General features: G+C 50.4%; 1 protein-coding gene across 1 annotated transcript in view; it reads left to right on the top strand.

The window, feature by feature from the left end:
• Window positions 1-20,388, top strand: part of LOC122393924 (telomerase protein component 1-like) — a gene marked incomplete at its 5' end in the record, with an annotated part of 63,475 nt that overhangs the window by 26,515 nt on the left and 16,572 nt on the right. Inside the window, 7 exons of the mRNA XM_043390402.1 lie at window positions 10,296-10,457; window positions 10,864-11,047; window positions 13,936-14,071; window positions 17,446-17,633; window positions 18,019-18,222; window positions 18,635-18,754; window positions 19,713-19,808. Of these exons, the coding sequence (XP_043246337.1) occupies window positions 10,296-10,457; window positions 10,864-11,047; window positions 13,936-14,071; window positions 17,446-17,633; window positions 18,019-18,222; window positions 18,635-18,754; window positions 19,713-19,808 (1,090 nt within the window). The remainder of the gene's footprint in view (window positions 1-10,295; window positions 10,458-10,863; window positions 11,048-13,935; window positions 14,072-17,445; window positions 17,634-18,018; window positions 18,223-18,634; window positions 18,755-19,712; window positions 19,809-20,388) is intronic.

Genomic DNA, 20,388 nt, shown 5'->3' on the forward strand with positions numbered 1-20,388 from the left:
TTCTCCGTTATTGTCATCATCACTGTTCTTAGATACCTTCTCGTCGTCAAGAACCGCGCCTTTCCGGCCGACAGCAGGAACGCTGTGACGTTCATCGCCTTTGCAGTGATGCCCAGCTTGATCAAGTTCTACTTCCGCAGCTCTCGCGATCACGCCAAGTGTCGCAAGGCGCTGGCCTGGAGTCCGGACGGCTACGCCATATACGGTCTTTTCAAGGAGCCGATCGACTGGGTCTCCGCCACGGTGATCTCCACCGAGTACATGAGCGGTCTGGTTATCATAGCGGTCTGCTACCTCCGCATTCTGATGAAGATCCTGCGGTCCAAACAGCGTCTGCGTGCGCGCAGGAGAGTCCCGATGGAGTTACCGCAGCAGCGACAGCAGCCCAAGGTCGCCGTTGTCGAGGAAGAACGCGCCGAGACCGGTCAGCAGCAGGAGCAGCAGCAGCAGCCCTCCGGCGGCCCGGCTGAAAACGCTCCTGGCGGCGCGAAGAGCGTTTCGCTGTCGACGTTCATGTCCGCAGCGCGTGCCAGGGTCTCGGGGCAGACGAGGCAGCCGGCACCTCCTCGTGCAGGACCGTCCCAGCCGGACCCGGGAGCGGCACAGTCCGCTGGTACAGAGGGTGCCACCCTGCCGCCGCTGAAGAAAACCATCCAACCCAGGGAGCTCACCACCACGGCTGAGGTGGAGGCGAGCACCTCCGCCGCCGGTTCTGATGTACGAGACGCGAAGCGCAGCCCGGCTCCCTCCATGATCGTCACAGAGGTCCAGTCGACGTCCGCCTCGAACGGCCCCGAGGGAGGTGACGGCTCAGCGGCGTCAACCGGCTCGCACGTCTCCCAGAAAAACCCTCAGCACACTCGCCAGAAGCGGTCGCCAACTTCCTCTGGGAGGAGCATTGACCACATCGCCTCCAACAATCTGGTCCTGCAGCCGTCCAACCTGCTGAAAGTCAGCTCGCCCAAGCCCAAGACTGGCCAAGCGTCGACGTCCGACTCGGAAAGTAGGCGCGGTGTTGCTCCACGGAAACCGGCCCAGCCGGCGGCCAGGGTGGACATCGTGGCTACTGTCTCCATGACAGCCTTCATCATGATCTTCTTCGTCGTCATCAGTCCCCTATGGACGCTAGAGCTGGTGAACAACACCGCCGAGTGCGTCATCTTGCCGACCATGCGCATCTTCCTGTACATCATCCTGATCGTGACGGGTGGCTCGGCTGCAATCGTCAGTCCGTTCGTGCTCGTCTTGTTCAGCGGCGACTTTCGACGCGCCTTGAAGGTGACGATCCGCAGACTGGCGTCACGATAAAGTGGCAATCCAGAGGCTGGCGTCACGCTGAGGTGACGACCCGCAGACTGGCGTCACGTCGAGGGGACGACCCGAAGGCTGGTGCTACGTTCAAGGGACTATCCGGAGACTGGCGCCACGCTAAAGACAGCAGTCAGACTAAATGGGCCTGGGACTTTAGTGACGTCACAGATGAGACCACCGCCCTCGATAATGTGACGCGATAATGTGAACGAGGACTTTCTCGGAGCTAGGCGGGGCCGGCCCTGTCCCTCATGGTCCGTGACACTGTGTGTTGACGGAATCCGTGACAGCAATGGAGATCAATTTCATGTGTAGTTTTACTGTCATTGTTGTACAATTGTAATTCATGTCAGCGTAATCGGAGATCAAAGGGTGCAAGGAGCTCCTAAGACCCGGACTGTCTCTCGCTCTCGGCTAAGCTTTGCTGTTGGTTATTGCGCTTTAGGTGCGAACCGCAGCTAGTGCGAATGTTAGTTAAGGTTCGCTGCTAGATCATTTTTTTGCCACTTGAAAATGTAGCTTTGTGCATTGCGGAAGCCATGAATTTTGTGAAATGGCTCTCACACTAATGATGGATGTTTCAATTGTCTATTTGTCATTTGTGTATGTACTTAGGTATTTTGGATCCACCGCTACAAATTCCCAAGACCACTGTATCTGTTGTGCTGCACCATAGAGCAATAAAGACTCGCTCCGTCACACCGCTTTGCACACTTTACTGGCTGGTTGATTATTGTACCTACAGGGTGGGGCAGAAAGATTTACCTCTGGATTTTTGAAAATATTTCGGTCCAGAACTAAGATATTCAAATGATTTTTGGTACACGTATTCAGTAGCATGTACCTACACATCTCAGCAACGGCACTATGAACCAATATGGCCACCTTTGGTCTTCACCCCTGCCCCGAAACCTCCCCCTGCGGAGAGGCGCGAGCGCCGCACGGTGTCCTCGTCGAAATTCGCCCATGCCGTCTCGAGGGTCAGCTTCAGAGCGGCAATGCTGCTGTGTGGTGTTGCGCACATCTCGCTCTCCAGGATGGCCCAGGTGGTGAAGTCCATCGGGTTCAGGTCTGGACTTGATGGTGGCCACATGTCCTTGTCCCAGAATCCAGGCATGTGGGACTGGGTCTTGCACCACTGTTGAGTGAAGGTGGCCGTCTGAGACAACGCAACGTCCTGGACGACGACGTATCCGTCTCGGAACGACTGAGCGATCCAAGGCAGAGCATGTTCCTCTAGCAGATGGACATAAACGTGTGAACTGACTTTCACACCCGCCTCGATGAAGATCAAGGGTCCTTTTGAGCCGTCGGATGCGACGGCAGCTCAAATCATGACACCAGCAGGGTTGTGGCGACCAAAACTGGCCTGGATAGCAGGATTAATGCCGCATGTACCATCTGCCAAGATTATGTCGCCTTGAGAGTTCATCTGGGGCTGAACCGTGGAATTTTTTTTATCAGATCAGAGGAAGACCTTGCTACCGGCGCTTCTGATTTCCTCCAATATCTTTTGGGCCCTGTGAAGCCGCCTCTCCTTGGATGCCGCCGAAATTAGGTGTCGACGTTGCATCGTGTACGACTCAAGGCTCAAAACGTCGTTTATGATTCTTCTGATCGTTTTGGGCGAAAAATCGAGGTCCTTTGCCAGTTTGCGCATGTTTCGCCAAGGATTTCGAGACACCATCTTGTGTACGATATCAACCAGCTTTTTGGTGCGGACATGTCTTGTTCTGCCTGGGATGGGCTTCGTCGACACTGTACCTGTCCCTTTAAGGCATTTCATTAGATTGTTAACAGTTTTCATGGCAACACCGAGCTGTTTTGGAACGCTTCGGACGCTGTGGCCAGCCTGCATCGGCGCCGCAATTTGGGCTCTTTTTGTAATATCCGCCGTAGCTCATAAACAACCACGACGGAATTAAAACCGATCAGAACAATTATACACGAGTCAGTTGGGAAGCCGCATGCAAAATCTTACTAAAATCCGTCCAAAACTTTTTGAGTTATGGGCTAAAAACAAACAGGTAAATCTTTCTGCCCCACCCTGTATACATTGCTTGGTACAATACACAGAATCACACTGAACGGCCTTTTTAGTGACGGAACAGTAAAAGCGGCATTGACTGAGAAAGCCCTGGTGGGTAGGCTGTCCCGCCGTACTGACATGTGTTGCGGCGCAGCCTACAGAGATAGACATTTTGTGGTACTCTGGGGACTGCAGTATTCCGTGGGCTATTGTCGTCCCCTCAACGGTAGTAGCGGCGGAACACCTTCAATTAAGGGGGGCAGGGACACTGCCGACTTTTGGTCCCATTCTTTGCATGCAACGCTCATAGGGCTTATGTTAAAATGCCAAAATCAAGGGGGGCACGGTGTCCCGGTGGCCTCCCCCCCTCGTTCCGCCGCCTATGCTCAACGGTTACTATGAATAGCCTTGCCATCATTCTAAGGTGTGTAGGAAGTTAGCCTTCAAACCGACGTTCTCCGTTTCCTTCTGGTTTGGGTCTAGGCTGGGCCTATTTTTCTTTACCGCCCTAATAGATATGAGTCCTGGTCAAATCTAGCACGTATTTCAGAACGAACCATAATCTAGCGAACCATTAATGAAACGCTACAAACCGTTAACGAACTATCTTGCGCAACAGCGGCTTGTTCAAAACATTACTTGAGGTGGCACTAAACACTTTAGAAGGGTGCAATGCTTTGTCACCGATGGTTATCAGTATGCTGGTGGGACAAGAACCGACTGGATACCTGCAGGCATCCCATAGACAACAGGGTGTATTTTTGTCACATGCTTTTCTCATGGTATACGTTTTTTTATTTCAGGTGGCATATAAATAGTTAAAATTATTTTTTGACACACCATTTTTTATATTCCTACTTTGTTTAAAGGTAGTGTGCCACCTTCCAATGATTTCCCATTTTATTTTTCCTAGGATAAGAAGCTTCTGTTTTTACCTAATATCGCAAAAAAATCAAAAATGGGCCTGGAATAGTGCTTTTTTCGCCTAAAAGTTTACCGGTTTTTCGATATGTATAACAACTGCAGTGGGCTGACCTGCAAACAGGCGTCGGCAACAATCGCGAATGCGGCGCACATGTGACAATAAGCAAAGGTCATTATAGAGTTACGACGTACGGGAATGAGTTATCAGCTGTCTAATCGTAGACAACACAATGTCGAACTTAAACTGCAAGCCTGTATTGGTATTGTTTCTTTAATTTTGCTGTCGAAAATTAATTTATGGTTTGAAATATGATTTTATGTAAAATAATTGATATGAAACAGCCGTCTCTTAAAGGTAGTGTGCCAGCTTTCTTGGACCATATGGAGTTAATGACCCGGATAAGGAGAACCGGATTTTTTAGAACTTATCCATACCTTCAAAACTTATGGAAACGTCTTAAATTCTTCAAATTTTGAGTACCCCAGTGCGAGATTCGCCCCGACGGGTTGTCGGTCGTACCCCAACCACATTTCACACCACTATGAACAATAAATGCACACACTAAAATCGCTATTACCGATAGGCTCATCCAATCAAGTTTCGATAAACCCGTTCATCATCTCCTGCGGTTTCGAACACGCCTGTTAGGTGGCTTCTGATGCTCGTCGAGGTCGGAATTTCCAAATACGCGTGGTGCGTCGGGCCGCGCGCTCTGACTTCGGCCAAGAAAAATGCGTCAGCTGATCATTGTCATTGCTGCCACTTGCGTGTGGTGTAATGGGGTCATAACTTAAGAGACGGCTGTTTCATATCAATTATTTTACATAAAATCATATTTCAAACCACAAATTAATGTTCGACAGCCAAATTTAAGAAACAATACCAATACAGGCTTACAGTTTAAGGCTCGACATTGTGTTGTCTACGATTAGACAGCTGATAACTCATTCCCGTACGTCGTATGGTCGTAACACTATAATGACCTTTGCTTATTGTCACAAGTGCGCCGCATTCGCGATTGTTGCCCGACGCCTGTTTGCAGGTGAGCCCACTACAGTTGTTATACATATCTAAAAACCGATAAACTTTTAGGCGAAAAAGGCACTATTCCAGGCCCATTTTTTATTTTTTTGCGATATTAGGTAAAAACAGAAGCTTCTTATCCTAGGAAAAATAAAACGGGAAATCTTTCAAAGGTGGCACACTACCTTTAAGTTATGACCCCATCTCACAAGACGAAAGTGGCAGAAAAGACAATGATCAGCTGACGCATTTTTCTTGGCCGAAGTCAAAGCGCGCGGCCCGACGCACCACCACTGCACCACAAAGTATGAGCAGAAGCCACCTAACAGGCGTGTTCGAAACCGCAGGAGATGATGATGAACGGGTTTAACGAAACTTGATTGGATGAGCCTATCGGTAACAGCGATTTTAGTGTGTGCATTTATTGTTCATACTGGTGTGAAATGTGGTTGGGGTACGACCGACAACCCGTCGGGCGAATTTCGCACTGGGGCATAGGCGTAGGAACAGGGGGGGGCCAGGTGGGCAAGTGCCCACCCACTTTTCGAGGTGGGGGGGCCAACCATGTGTTTTGGCCCACCCACTTTTTACGCGAGGCCCCTCGTCTCGATTTGAGAGGACGTCGTCGCCTTGCAGAATAAACAAACTCGGTAAAAATAAGTTCCACGAATCCCCACGCACGGACTCCAAGGGGCCGTGATGGATCCAAGGACTGGCCCTCTGTTCATACTTGTCAGTCGAAGCCCCTGATAATGATGGCCTGAGAGGCCCTAGTGGATCTGAGGAGGCCCCAATATCCACACTGGTCTGGGGAGGCCCCTGACACTGGCGGCCTGGGAGGCCCCTCTATCCACACTATAGTCAGAGGTCTGAGACTGGTGGTCTGGGAGGCCCCTCCATCCACACTAGTCAGAATAAGCCCCTGACACTGGCGGTCTAGCCGAGGCCCCCTACCCTCACTAGTCAGAGGAGGCCCCTCTATCCTCAATAGTCAGAAGAGGCCCCTGAGACTGATGGTCTGGGAGGCCTATCCATCTACACTGTAGTCAGAGGAGGCCCCTGAGACTGATGACCTGAGAGGCCCTTATCATCACACCAGGCAGAAGAGGCCCATGAGACTGATGGACTGAGAGGCCCTTCTATTCATACTGGTCACAGGAGACCCCCAAAACTTTCGGTCTGGGAGGTTCCTCAATCCGGCACCAGTCAGAAGAGTCCCCTGAGACTGGGAGGCCCCTGCGACTGATGGTATGAGAGGCCCTCATATTCACACCAGTCAGAAGAGGCCCCCGAGGCTGATGGCTGTGAGGCCCTTCTGTTCATATAACTGGCCACTGGAGGCCCCTGAAACCGGTGGTCTGGGAGGGCCCTCTATACACACTAGTCGCTAGTCAGAAGAGGCCCCTGAGACCGATGATCTGAGAGGCTCTTATATTCATACTGGCCACAAGAGGCCCCTGAGACTGATAGCCAGAGAGGTCCACTCCTAATGAATCAGAGGGGGGCCTCTATCCACATTTACACTTTTCTAGGGAGGCCCCTGAGACCGATGGTCTGAGAGGCTCTTATATTCATACTGGCCACAAGAGGCCCCTGAGACTGATAGTCAGAGAGGTCCACTCCTAATGAATCTGAGGGGGGGCCCTCTATCCACATTTACACTTTTCTAGGGAGGCCCCCGAGACTGATGGTCTGAGAGGCCCTTTTATTTATACTGTCCACAGGAGCCCCTGAGATTAATGGTCTGAGAGGCTTTTCTATTTATACTAACTAGAGGAGGCCCCTAGGATTGATGGTCTAACAGGCCCTTCTATTTATACTAGCCAGAGGAGGCCCATGAGACTGATGGTCTCTGAGAGGCCCTTCTATTCAAACTAGGCAGATGAGGCCCCTGAGAATGATAGTCCGAAGAACCATGCGCAGCAACTGGCTGTGGCCATATTTCGGCTCGGTAGGGCCCCACAGAGCTCATGAGAGCACCTCAAGGGCTCCTAAGTAGACACGCTTATCCCCATAAGGGTGCCACACCGGCTTCTGAAGGCTCCTTGTAGGCATCTAAGGGCCCTTTCCGGCCTCTAACGGCTCCACCCGCCTGTGATGGCTCCACACCAGTGTTTATGAGCGCCACACAGCGGCGCCTTTGAGGGTCATACTAGTGTCTCTTAGGGCCCTATATCGGTGGCTCTGGGGACCCCACCCGGCGCCTCTGTGGGCCACCACACCTGTGCATCTCAAGGCTCTATAGGTACATCTGAAGGACCCACACCGACACCTCTGAGGGCCCCACACCAGTATCTCGGAGCTCTGAAGGCCCCACACCGGTGACTCTGAGGACTCACCGGCTCCTGAGAGCACCATGTTGATGTCTAACGGCTCCACAAGGCCACTGAAGGCACCATACAAGCTCTCACTGAGCTCTAATGTCCATGTACCGGCCTCTGAGGGATTTAAGCCAGCGCATTCATAGCTCTACACCAGTAATTGTAAGGGCTTCACACTGAAGTATCTGAGGGTTCCACACCGGTGTCTCTAAGGGCCACATACCGGCATCTCTGAGGGCCCCATACCGGCGTCTCCAAGGGTCCACATCCGGCGGGCACCCATCAGCGACTGAAGGTCCCACACTGTCGACTCCGAGAGCACCATCTGCGTCTGGGAGCACCATGCCGTCTTTAAGAACCACAGCGGCTCCTCCGTCGAAAGATGGGCGTCTGCATGCCAAAGGGGAGCGGTTCTGAGACAGTAGGGCACCTACGTGCAATAGAGGGGCGCCTATGAAGCCCATAGGGGCGCCTCAATGCGAAAGAGGGGCGCCTCTGAGGCCTACATATATGGGCGTCCACATGCAATAGAGGTCTGCAGACTGCAATTGATCAATGCCATGGGGGTGCATTCATAAGAAACAGGGGCGCCGGCATGGCAAAGAGAGGCGCCTTCAAGTGTCCATAAAAGAGAGACGCCTATGATAAGCGCACATTGTATGCGACAACGGGGAGACTGTGGCACATATAGGGATGTCTCTGATGACTATACATAGGGCGCTTATATGCCAAAGAGGGCGCCTATGAAGCTAATGGGGGCACTTGGGAAACGAGGAAGACATTTGTGTAAGGGTTTTCAGGGGTCATGCGCCGTTTGCGGCAAATAGATTCTAAAAAAAAAAAATCGGAGGGGGAATAAGTTTTAAAAATGGTGCGGACTTTCCGCACTGTTCGCTTAAGCGGTTACGCCCCTGGGTACATCTGCCCGATCTGAGAAGCTAGATTTGGATGTCATACTTGAAAGCAGCCAGCAGGACGAGGCAAAAGTTGGAGGCCCCTGAAAATAGGAGGCCCCTGGAAAAGGAGGCCCCTTGACAGGGTGGCCCACCCACTTTTCATGACGTTCCTACGCCCGTGCACTGGGGTACTCAAAATTGGAAGAATTTAAGACGTTTCCATGAGTTTTGACGGTATGGATAAGTTCTAAAAATCCGGTTCTCCTTATCCGGGTCATTAACTCCATATGGTCCAGGAAAGCTGGCACACTACCTTTAACCCTGCCGGGCCCGGGGGGTAATCCCAACCATCGCAGCCCGGGGGGGGGGGCGTTTTTCGCCCCCCCCCCCCTGTCTAACTTCGTAAATAAGGGAGCTACGGAAACAAAAGCGATACCAAACGAAAGGTCCTTACGAGACGATTCTAAAGCACCTAAAATTTTTGACCTCAGGTCAATTTTCAAGGTCAGAGGTCAAGGTCAAAGGCAAAAACCGGCACATGTGTAGTGATCTCAAAGTAAGCCTCCTTCTAGAGGACGGCAGGCTGCATCAAACCGGCGAAATTGGGTGTCAAACGAAAGAAGAGAATCTGAGGATTCCGAAAATGTGCTTAAAATTAAAGGTCAAGGTCAAGGTCACGCTCAAAATTGACCTCAAACTTGGCACTTTTTCGCACATCTTGCGTGCTAGCTTCCAAGATGTTTTGAAATGTTTTGAGGCTTATCAGTTCCCTATTTGTGGTTCATCTTACGATACAAGGCTGCTCAAAGGTCAAGGTCACAGAAGAGTATCCCTGCTAGAGGCTATTTCACTGATTCAAGTTAGTAATAATAAATAAGACAATTTTGCCGTCCAGAAGCTCTAAATGAAGGCTTTGAGGAAAATAGATGCCAGATTCGTGATCAGCGGGTACAAATCCATCATAAATGACCTCTCATGTGTCAAGGTCAACCAGAGGTCATTCGAGGTCACATGAGGTCAACATAAAACTTGACCTTTTCCGAACAAAATATATATCATTCGACGCGGCTTGACAAGGCGAATGCGATGGTACCATTGCCGTAGCTCTAGGACCATTTTTGTCGAAGTTATTTGCGAAAAACTAAAGCCACATTTCGGGGTCATTGACCTGACCTCTGACCTCAGGTCACTCAAACTATTTTTCTATTTTTCTCTAGGTCAAACGCTACACAACCGTGCTCGTAATTTGTCTTTATCTCTAAAACTCTATTTTTAGCAGCTATTTGAAGTTTGCGTCTGTGACGCCGAAGTTTGCCGTGCAGAGGTCTAGAAGAATGGACCTTGTGACGTCATCAATGGTGCTAGGTCCAAATTGTTTACTTCAGAAGATGTCAAATTGATGGGAGAAAAGGTACTGAAAGTTTCGCTTTCCTATCCCTAAGCGCTCGGGAGCTATCGCAAATATTCGCCAGGGGGGCGAAAAACGCCCCCCCCCCCCGGGCCCGCGAGGGTTAACCTCGTAAAGAGAAGCAGCTGTCCCAAGGGTAATCTATATTATATTGGGATTACCTATACTTAACTGCATTTTTATCATCTTCAGAGCAAAAATAAAATCATTATTAGACGCGTATATGATCCATTGGCCCTCTGGGTACTCTCCCACAACCCGTGTTCGCTCCTGTGACCCCTGTGTCCGCTCCTGTGACCCCTGTGCCCGCTCCTGTGGCCCCTGTGTCCGCTCCCATGACCCCAATATCCGCTCCGCTAACCGCGCCCCCCGTGTCCGTCAGGTTCCTGATGCTGAAGGCGCAGAGCGGCCAGTCGGCCGAGCTACTGGACGACGTCCGTGCCTCCCGAGTGGCCGACTCGGCCGGTCGCCGGCTCTACCTGCTACACCCGCACGTCACAGAGGTGGTCGACTTTGTGTCGCACCACCTGCACTTCTTCTCACGGTGAGCAGCGAAAGGTTACAACCGGCTCTAAGTTAGGCATCACAAACGATGTTTTCTCTCATTGAAAGTAAAAACGCATCCCTAGTTTTCTGTGGTTGCATTGTGTGATTGTTGGAGTACGCTGGCAATTGCCATTGTTATTCCATGGAATAACAATTTATTCTGTCTTTCCTTCTGACTTTCTTCTTCTCGCTCTCTTCTCCTGTGGCCTCCTCTGACCATATCCGGCTGTTTTTCAATAGAAAAAAAAAACAATTCTAACGACTGGGTAGTGTTTGTCTATTTCAAACAACCTGCGCTTACTATTCACGGGAGTCCCTCCCAGCCTCGTTCCACTGTGGGGGTGGCCCTCCGTGACCCTCCCGCTGCCAAACTAACCCCCTCACCGCCGTCTCTGTGCTCGCAGCTCGCCGAACCTGGTGCTGCAGCAGGCGATGAACGAACCAGCCGACAGCTGGCTTCGCTCCAGTGCCGAGCAGCTGGTGCGGGAGAGCCAGCCGCCGGGCACGGCGCTGGTCCGACTGAGCTGCCAACCGCGCCGCTCCGTCAACGAGCCCAGGCCCTGTCAGATGACACTGCGGCCGGCAGAGGTCAGTCGGGGTCGAGAGGGGTCAAGAGGGGTCAACAGAGGTCAGTCGGGGTCAGCTAAGGGTCAGCCGGCGTCGGTGGGGTCAGTCGGCGTCGAGAGGGGTCAACAGAGGTCACTTGGGGTGGTCTGGAGCTGGCTGAGGTCAGATATTAGGTCAGTCAGGGATGTCTGGGGTAGGGATTACCGGAAAGAAAATATCAAGAGTTCTCTTCGGTAAGTCGAGGGAGGAATTTTCGTTTCCCCGTGACAAGCTAATCTCCCTATTTTATTTTTCTGTAAAGAGTTTTCGCTTATCACGTAGAGGCAACGAAGATATGCCGCTGGGTATTGTTCGCCAGTTTTTCGTATCATTTACACTTTTGATGTAGGTATAGTATTTCCACTTATATTATCCGTCAAGACACATGCTCCTGATCATCTTGTCGGTTGGACTTGGTTTGTTGTCTAAGTAGTACCACGGCCTCGAAGATGTCTGGAAGTTCGAAGGACTATGATCCTGGCGAACTATCTGGAAACGAATCACTTCTAAATACAGGGTGACACAAAAAAACGGTCATCACCAAAATTCGAATAACTTCGGAAGTTTTATTCAGATCATCACCAAACTTCGGCCACTTTAGGTCACACCTATGTAGCAGACATCCACCAAGTTTCAAGTCTTCACTACGAATACTTTTAGTACAGTGTGTGTTTTACGGACGCTCCACAATGTGCTCCAGGTGAGCGCCCCGGCGCTGCAGGGCGTAGGCACACCTGCATCCGGCGGGCAAAGTTGTCGATAACCCGATAAGAATAACGTTTCAGGGGTAGCACACCCCCTGAGCACTGTCTCCAGAGGCCATTGCACTCTGTAAAGTGCACAGCCATCGGGTTATCGACAACTTTGCCCGCCGGATGCAAGTGTGCCTACGCCCTGCAGCGCCGTGGCGCTCACCTGGAGCACATTGTGGAGCGTCAGTAAAACACACACTGTACTAAAAGTATTCGTAGTGAAGACTTGAAACTTGGTGGATGTATGCTACATAGGTGTGACCTTAAGTGACCGAAGTTTGGTGATGATCTGAATAAAACTTCCGAAGTTATTCGAAATTTGGTGATGACCGTTTGTTTTGTGTCACCCTGTACCTTCATTTTCCTAGCGAAAGGTGTCTTTGTTTTTGTCTTTTAGCTGTCAACAATCACTTTAACCGGAGTCTACGACGCAAGCAGAGTGGTAATTGAGGTCGTTGAGCTGAGTGATTTTGCTCAGATCTTTTCTTTTCCTGATGGGTCCTAAGTCATACCTTGAAAACGGACAGTAGTTACTCGCTCCTCGGCCTTTGCTGAGGTCAACATTGGTTGATGTCCACTTATTCAGGCTCCCTCTGTCGCCAGTTACCTTTTTATTTATATTCCGAGCTCTCTGGCTCAGCTAATGGCACATGCTTTATGTGCCGCCGTGATATTCACTAGCAGGCACACGAGAAGCAAGTGCATTGACTCGGTTGCTAGTTGGCTTCATTAGATATAAAACCCATATGTGGTAAGGAAACCTGAGCCCGGGCCGTTCGTTGGTAAGAACATATGGAGTTTCGTTGCCCGGGGGCTGCGGCTGGCATTGATCCCGGTTCTACGTTGCGTTGACAGGCGCTCGTCGGCCCGCGTCTCTAGGGCCTAGGCTATCGAGCTTCTGACGCGAGCTTTTGACCTCTGACCATAAGTCCCTGACCTCAGACCGTCACCGCTGACCTCTGACCGTTAATCCGGAGACCCAGGTGTCACCGGCGCCTCTCGGGCTCTTCGAGTACCGCTCGTGGTTGTCCTGTAGTGGCGATCAGGCGCGTGTGCCGTAGTCCTGAGAGGCCGGCGTGGGCGCCTCTCCTCCATCAGGGCCCGCCGCGGTGGGGGTAGATCGGCGCTCGAGAGGGATAACAGAGCTTGGAGAGGATTTCGTCCAGTCGGGGCTGGCGGCAGGTGGCCCAGCCGCTGGAGAGGCTCGTGAGGGGTGATTGTGGCGGTAGAGGGTCCTACAGGTGGTGGCAAGGGCGGATAATCGCTTCTGGAACCTCTCGACTGTGACAGAAATATAAAGGTCGTAGAAGTACTTGGCCTGAGGAGATATGCGTTTCTTTAGGCGAAGTCCAAGGTCTCTCAATCTAACTGCGCACAAACGGTGATTAATCGTCTTGCGACTGAGTATAAAGGCAGTACATTTTGGTTTCAAGCTTTTATGTGCTATTTATATCAGTATTTTACCCGCTAACGACAGTAATACATAATGTACAGTATCTGATATGATAATATAGTTACATATTCAACCACTCTTAGTTATAACGGATTTCGATGGTGTCAGCCAAATAATGGAGTTAAACGTTAGGCTCATATAAATGTTCTGTGCGGTTTCAGCAATTCCCCAATGAGCGATTATGAGTAAGACAAATTCTAGGTAAATAAAGTTAGGGGTGGTTTTGGGCTGAAGTTATATAGCAACTACAATAACACAACCATTTGACCACTCAGATAGATGAAGCCGTTCTTGTCTTCGTCACCTGGTATTAATTACTGCTATGAATAGACATTTCGAATCGGTCTGTCATTTACCCAGAAATCAATATCAACCATCGCATGCTTTTCGATTAGATGGGCTTGTGGGATTGATTTTGGTCTCGTCTACTTGTAATTACGGTTCGAAACGTGATATCCTAATGGTGCATGGCAGAGGCGTATCACCCTGATTTGCTGAATGTCCATCATTACCAACCATATCGTCAGAGTTTTATATACCGGAGTGGGCGCTACGGTGAATCCGGTCCCGGTTCTGCGATAGTAGCAGGATTCAATGTAACCACTCATAACCCCCGTTGACCTCCCGTGACCCCTCTGACCCGCCCTTGTCGTCCGCGCCCGCAGGCAGTGACGGCGGCGACGGTCGACCCCGCCGGGGAGAGACTCTACGTCGGCCTGCCCAGCGGCGAGGTCAAACTGTACGACCTGACCTCAGGACGCGAGACGCGCACATTCACCGGTCACGGAGAGCCAATCACGAGTGAGTACGGGGATGGATGGACCAGCAATGGCGTGAGAGGATCAGGTGGGAGCAAATCACATGAGGATGAACCGGCCGGGGACAGCCAATCTTAAGTGAGAACGGAGCGAGGCAGTCAATTACAGGTGGGGAAAGGTTATGGGTCAATCGGTACATGGATTTCCTATGGATGGAGCAAACGTCTGTATGGCAACTATCCATATTTGTCGGTTACAAAGAACGACCATACCCGAGGCCAATTATCGCCCGAGATCGGAACGATAATACCATAGTAATAATATAGACCGCATATCTAACAATAGGAATCTCATGAAAGGCGACGAGCAATAGTACTGAGCACAGCGAGTTTCATATTCCCAAGTTCCTAGCCGAATAGGTAGGTATTACCTATACTTGGCGTGTGACAAGCGAGACAAATCCTCAACCGATGTCTGGCTCGCAGGACGGATATTGGGCTGTCAGTTTGGACAGGGAAATAGCCGAGCTCTGTCAGTGAAAATAGCAGCCAGCCTAGCGGACAGTGACTGTGGGCGCTGAGGGTCGCCGCGTCCGGCTCAGTTTCCGCTGGGTCAGGTTTTTCCGTCTCCCCAGAACAGTCTAGTCCCAGACACAGTCTTTTTAGATATCCAGAGCCGCTTATGGTGGCTGTCTGTACTGTTGAAGCTAATCTGGTCAGATCTAGAACCCATCTATCGCTGACTCACTGAGCTCCATATCACAGGACACAGACACATTTGTCCTATTAGGTCGTCGCTGTCCTGCTGCTCTCAATAAACATCGTTGACATCTTCGATATATCGTCGTCGCTACCTTTAATATGCGGCAATTGTCCGCGTGGTTGGTCGTCGTGCAATTCATGGTCGTCTACGCTTTTTACCGATTAGCTCGCTGGTGTAGCCTGTATCTCCTTGTTTGACGCATGAATACATCAACTGACCTCTGTCCGCTTCCTCCCTAGCCCTGACCTCTGCCCCTCTGTCCCTGGGCCTGGCGACGCTCTAACCCTGTCCCTTCCTTCCCTCTCTGACTCCGATCCCTGCTGCTCCCCTCCTCAGGCCTGGCGTTGTTCGCGGACGGCGCCTACCTGGTCAGCTCTGACTGGGTGCACGTCAGAATAGCTAGTGACATTTGAGCTAGTGACTTTTCAGCTAGTGCAAAACAGCTAGTGCCTCAAAACAGCTAGTGACAAAATCGCTAGCGTCAAAATAGCTAGTGAAACAAAATAGCTAGTGCTTCAAAACAGCTAGTGACAAAATCGCTAGAGTCGAAATAGCTAGTGAAGCAAAATAGCTAGTGGATCAAGATCGCTAGTGGCAGAATAGCTCGAGTCAAATGAAAAAAAAATCCCTCTACTGAGATGGTAGGAAAGACATCGCGGAGGGCCCTAGGTTGGTCAAATTCAAAGTCAATTATGCACGTGCGTTGTCGTACATGACTTAGTTTCGTAGATTTTCGGTACCTATATGTTGCCAAAGGTTTTTCCCAGAAGACGTAAACGTATACCCTCTGAGACCACCTGCGCCCCTCTAAAGCACCGCTTACAACCACGTTAATCTTGCATATTTGACTGAAACTGAAAGTTACTGGTCAGATTTTTGTCAGATCAGTAACTTTCATGTTAGATCAGACTTCTTACCTTCGAGCATCCATGCATTTTTCTTCACCAATTCGTCAAACATCTGATCGGTCGCAAAAGTATCATTCAGTCATTAGGTCGTACTTACAACTGCTTCTCCTAGCCTAACAATTCTATTTTTCTGGTGTTTGGATTCCTGCTCTAGTAACCGGTTCTGGTGCATAGCCTTCGAGCCGCCTTATTCTTTTCCTTTGAAGCCTTAAATAAATGTTCGTGCATTTTGGCGCCATGGTCTGCACCTCAATGCCAACGTTCATGTCACAATCTTCTTAAAGGACCCGTCATTAAAGAATTCACACTAGCTGCTCGCAGTTCGTAGGCACTAGCTGTTTTGCTTCACTAGCTATTTTGACGCTAGCGATTATAGCACCAGCTGTTTTGAAGCACTAGCTATTTTGTTTCACTAGCTATTTTGACGCTAGCGATTTTGTCGCTGGCTGTTTTGAGGCACTAGCTTATTTGTACTAGCTTAACCCGCGCCCGGCTGGGGGTCCTGGATTTCCACGCCCTGCTGGGGGGGGGGGGGTGTTTGAACACCCCCCCTTGTAACTCGGCTCCTGGGCCACGTAGCGATACGCGGAAGGCGGCGTTCGAAAGAGCGTCAAAAATAATGACGACGGTCAATTTTTTGGTCAGGTCAAAGGTCAGGTCACCAGAGGTCATTGAAGGCAAAATTTCGCCGATTTCCAGGTCGAATGGCGAAAATTTCCAAGAAGCCAACGCATAACTCGGGAACCAATAGAGCTACAGCGCCGCGGAAAAGCGCATTCGATAGCCCTATTAACGCCCTTTCTGAGTAATTCTCTCAGATTTGACCTAGCGTCAACGGTTTTGCCTGCAGGGGGCAAAAACTGCAAAAATAGCCGATTTTTTTCGGAAACAGTTTTTCTGCAATAACTTTTGACCCAAGCCCTGTACGAGCTTACTTTTACCGGCATCGTGTTCCTCTCGTCAAGACGCATCGAATGAACTATAACTTGACCTTGAAAGGTCAACTTGAAAATTTGACCTCAGGTCAAGGTCATGACCTGACCGGAAAGGGTCATGTTGCATATCAGTCGATCCGTATCGTCGAGCTGAACACATCTAAGGCGTTTTCATCGCTCTAGCATGCCTCTATCAAAAGTTATTTGCGAAAAACTGTTAGATACCATTCGTGACCTAAGATGACCTCAGGGCATAAACAAGGGTCACGGACACCATTTTCATGTTCAGTGTGTCTAAACCACTTGTAATTCGGTGTTTGGGAGTGTTTATAATGTCTTTCATCCAAAAGAGGCGCATTTCAATTTTCTCCCATTGACTTATAATGGGGAGGTCGCAAAATTGACCTGACCTTAGGTCATCGATATCAAAATTCTGAGATATACATTATGTACATGCTATTGCTCTTAGCAATCGCTGAAAGTTTCAAAGCGATCGGTCACTCGGTGTAGCTATGACAGACATTGAAACTTTTTATGAGGTGAGGTCACTTCAAGTGACCTGGTGACCTGACCTTGAATGACCTTGGTCTGAAATTTTCACAACATGTGTAGAATTGATGTATGATAAGGTGTACCAAAAACGGTGGCGCTCCGCGCCGCCGTTTTTGAGATATTCGCGAAAAACCACAAGGGGGGTGTTCAAACACCCCCCCCCCCCCCCCAGCAGGGCGCGGGTTAAAAGTCACTAGCTCAAATGTCACTAGCTGTTTTGACGTAGACCCGCTCTGACTCCACCCTCCAACCTCCCCCAGGCCTGGCGCTGCTCGCGGAGGGCACCTACCTGGCGAGCGGAGCCGCGGACGGCCAGCTCAGTGTGTGGGAGGCGGGCTCCGGTCGCCGGCTGGCCGTCACACGCGCCCACCGGCGCCGTGTCGCCTGTCTCACCGTGCAGCCGGACGGCGGGGAGTTTATCTCGGTCGGCTGGAGCTGCGACATCAAGGTGGGGTGGGATGGGGAGTGGGGTGATTAGGGAAGAAAGAGAGGGAGGACTAGGAGACTAGAAGGTGTAACAAAGTTAAGGATGTCAACATCAACATCTTTGTAATATTTCACAGTGATAACCTGATCATGATAGCTGACTACACATTTATCTAATGTAGTTAATAAGAACACAAGTCAGCTTTATCTTATCGGGAGTAAGGTGAAAAGATCACGCCTACTGTTTATGTCATATTAATCAGCGAGGTTTCATATCTATTTTTCTGAGACGTATTTTTCTCCTTGAATCATTTTTCCTCCCATCAAGTTATTAATTTGCCAAATTGTTATCAGTTATTACTTATTCACCAATCCCTACCACCCTGCCTAACCCTTCTCTCTCCCAGCTGTGGCGGTTCCGCGCCTCTGCCGGGCTGGGCTCCTCGTCGGGCGGCAGCGGCGGCGGCGAGCTGCAGGAGGTGCGCACCTTGGAACGCGGCTCGCGCCCCATCACCTGCGCCGCCTTCCACCCGAGTCGGCCGCTGGTGGCCACTGGTGGATGGGATGGCGCAGTGAAAATCTGGGACACGACGGAGATGAAACGCAAGGCGGTACGTCCGGGAGGCGTGAGGGTAGGGGAGAGTGATGGATGAAGGTGTGACATTGGAGAGATAGCTGGAAGTGATGGGACAAGAGGGCATTGTTTGATAAGAATCGGAGATAGTATGGAAATTAGGCTACCTGTTTACCGATGTCCACGAAGGACTAATGTAAGTTAATGTAAGTAAAACTAATTTAAGAGCAAAAACGGGTGGAATAATAGTAAGTTTAGAATGAACTTAATATGTACTATGCTGGTAAGCAGTGTTAAAGGTACTAGCTTGGCCGCGCTTGGGATTATTTTGGTGTAATTTTAGACATTTTTATTACTGTTTTACACGACCGTCTTGGTGTTGTCGGTGCTTCTCAGCGCTCTACGCGTATGACTCCCGCAGTGACGCGTCCCCATGGCGTGCTACCCAGGTGCGTCACGGCCACGACTCATCAGTGCGCTGTCTGGCCATCTCGCCGGACGCTAGCTACCTGGTGTCGGGAGATCTGGACGGCTACCTGATCGTCTGGGGCACCAAACACGGAGACTGGGTCAGTGTCAAACAGTGGTGATCGCTCTGTCACCAGTGATAAACGTGCGTCAGAACCAAACGGGGCTTTGTAGTCAACAACCAATAGAACAATAATCATGTCTTTCCTCGTGGTTCTGTCACAGCCCATAATCATTAATTGTAGCACCGACTTCTCAGTTGTTTGTTTGGGGCTGCGTCTGCATCGTTTTGTTGGTCTGCCCTTCTTCAGTCATTGCTGTATCCTTTTAGCTAGGCTCGTCGTAGGAAATATGTCCACTGACTACTACGTGTGTTGTGTTATTACCTGTGTGTGTGCGGTGACCGCGCAAGACGTAACCATGGATGAAGGAATCATGACATTACTGTCGTGTTTTCTGTTATTGTGCGCTCTTGGGGCGTTTGCTATTGATTCTATGCTCACTTATGAAGCACCATTGATACAGGATTCACGTCTCCAATGTGTGCGTGGTGCTCAATATACCCGGATATTGTGCGGCCCTGCACTGCAAAACTAAAGTCTACGTTATCAGAGGAAGGTCCATTGTAACTTCCCATTTGCCAGTCTGGCTCATGCGTAGGTATACCCTCGTTTTTATTGTATTGCGTCTTGCGACACCTAGCCGGTGAGCCATCCTGTTGGTTTACCCTGACTACGCTAAGTTTTACTCATGATAGACATACAGGATTCCACGCGTGACCGCAACAAAACAACTCCGATCAAACCAGAGTCATGAGAGACAAAGTATGACCTAAACTCAAATGATCCCTTACGGACAAAAATCTTCCCTCAATACTCTCCTTGATCAATAAAATTCTGACACAAATCTTACCTATGATACGACAGAAGTGACCCTATCCCTGACGTAAGGAAGTTTGGCCGAAAGTCACCCCTGTCCAACAGATCTAGAAATCTGACCGAATATCACCCCTGGCCAACAGATCCAGAAGTTTGACCGAATATCACCCCTGGCCAACAGATCCAGAAGTCGCGCGTGCACGACGGCCCGATACAGGCGGCCTGCTACCTCGGACCGGAGAAGTTCGTCACGGCTGGCGCTGATGGGGATGTTAAGGTGAGCGTAAACCCGGCCCATTACACACACCCTTACATAGCTGTGTCGTATACGTAGCGCCCTATCCCATCTATTTACCGCACCCGAACATATGCAGCGCTCACTCCCCCCCCCTCCCACCACCACCACCACCACCACCACCAACACACCCATTCCCACACACACACAAATACACAATTATTTACACACGCATTGCCCCGTCTACTGCAACAATCAGCCTTGTTTTAGTGATGACGGACCCCATCAGACATGTCTAGTTGGCTAGTCGCGACGACGCACTCGGTTCTTCCCGGACGCCACCCCGTGTGTTCCCGCTCGAATGGCGCTATTACCTGTGGTTGAGATAGCTCCATTTAGAATGATCGTGCTCGTGCTCATTCAGTAGCCGGATGCAGCTGATGACAGGACGCCCATTGGTCTGACGTGCATCCCAGGCCGCCGTCTGGGTTTTTGTCGACATGATGCATGTCTGATATTGTTCGTACGGATTCGTATACGTCCCATAAGTGCATTGTCACTGGGAAATAATGTCGCGATGACCGCTGCTCAGCCACCCGTACAATGCACGGTCAATCCACAT

The sequence above is a fragment of the Amphibalanus amphitrite genome, unplaced genomic scaffold (assembly GCF_019059575.1).
Source record: "Amphibalanus amphitrite isolate SeventyFive unplaced genomic scaffold, NRLGWU_Aamphi_draft 000562F_arrow, whole genome shotgun sequence".
Lineage (NCBI taxonomy): Eukaryota > Metazoa > Arthropoda > Thecostraca > Balanomorpha > Balanidae > Amphibalanus > Amphibalanus amphitrite.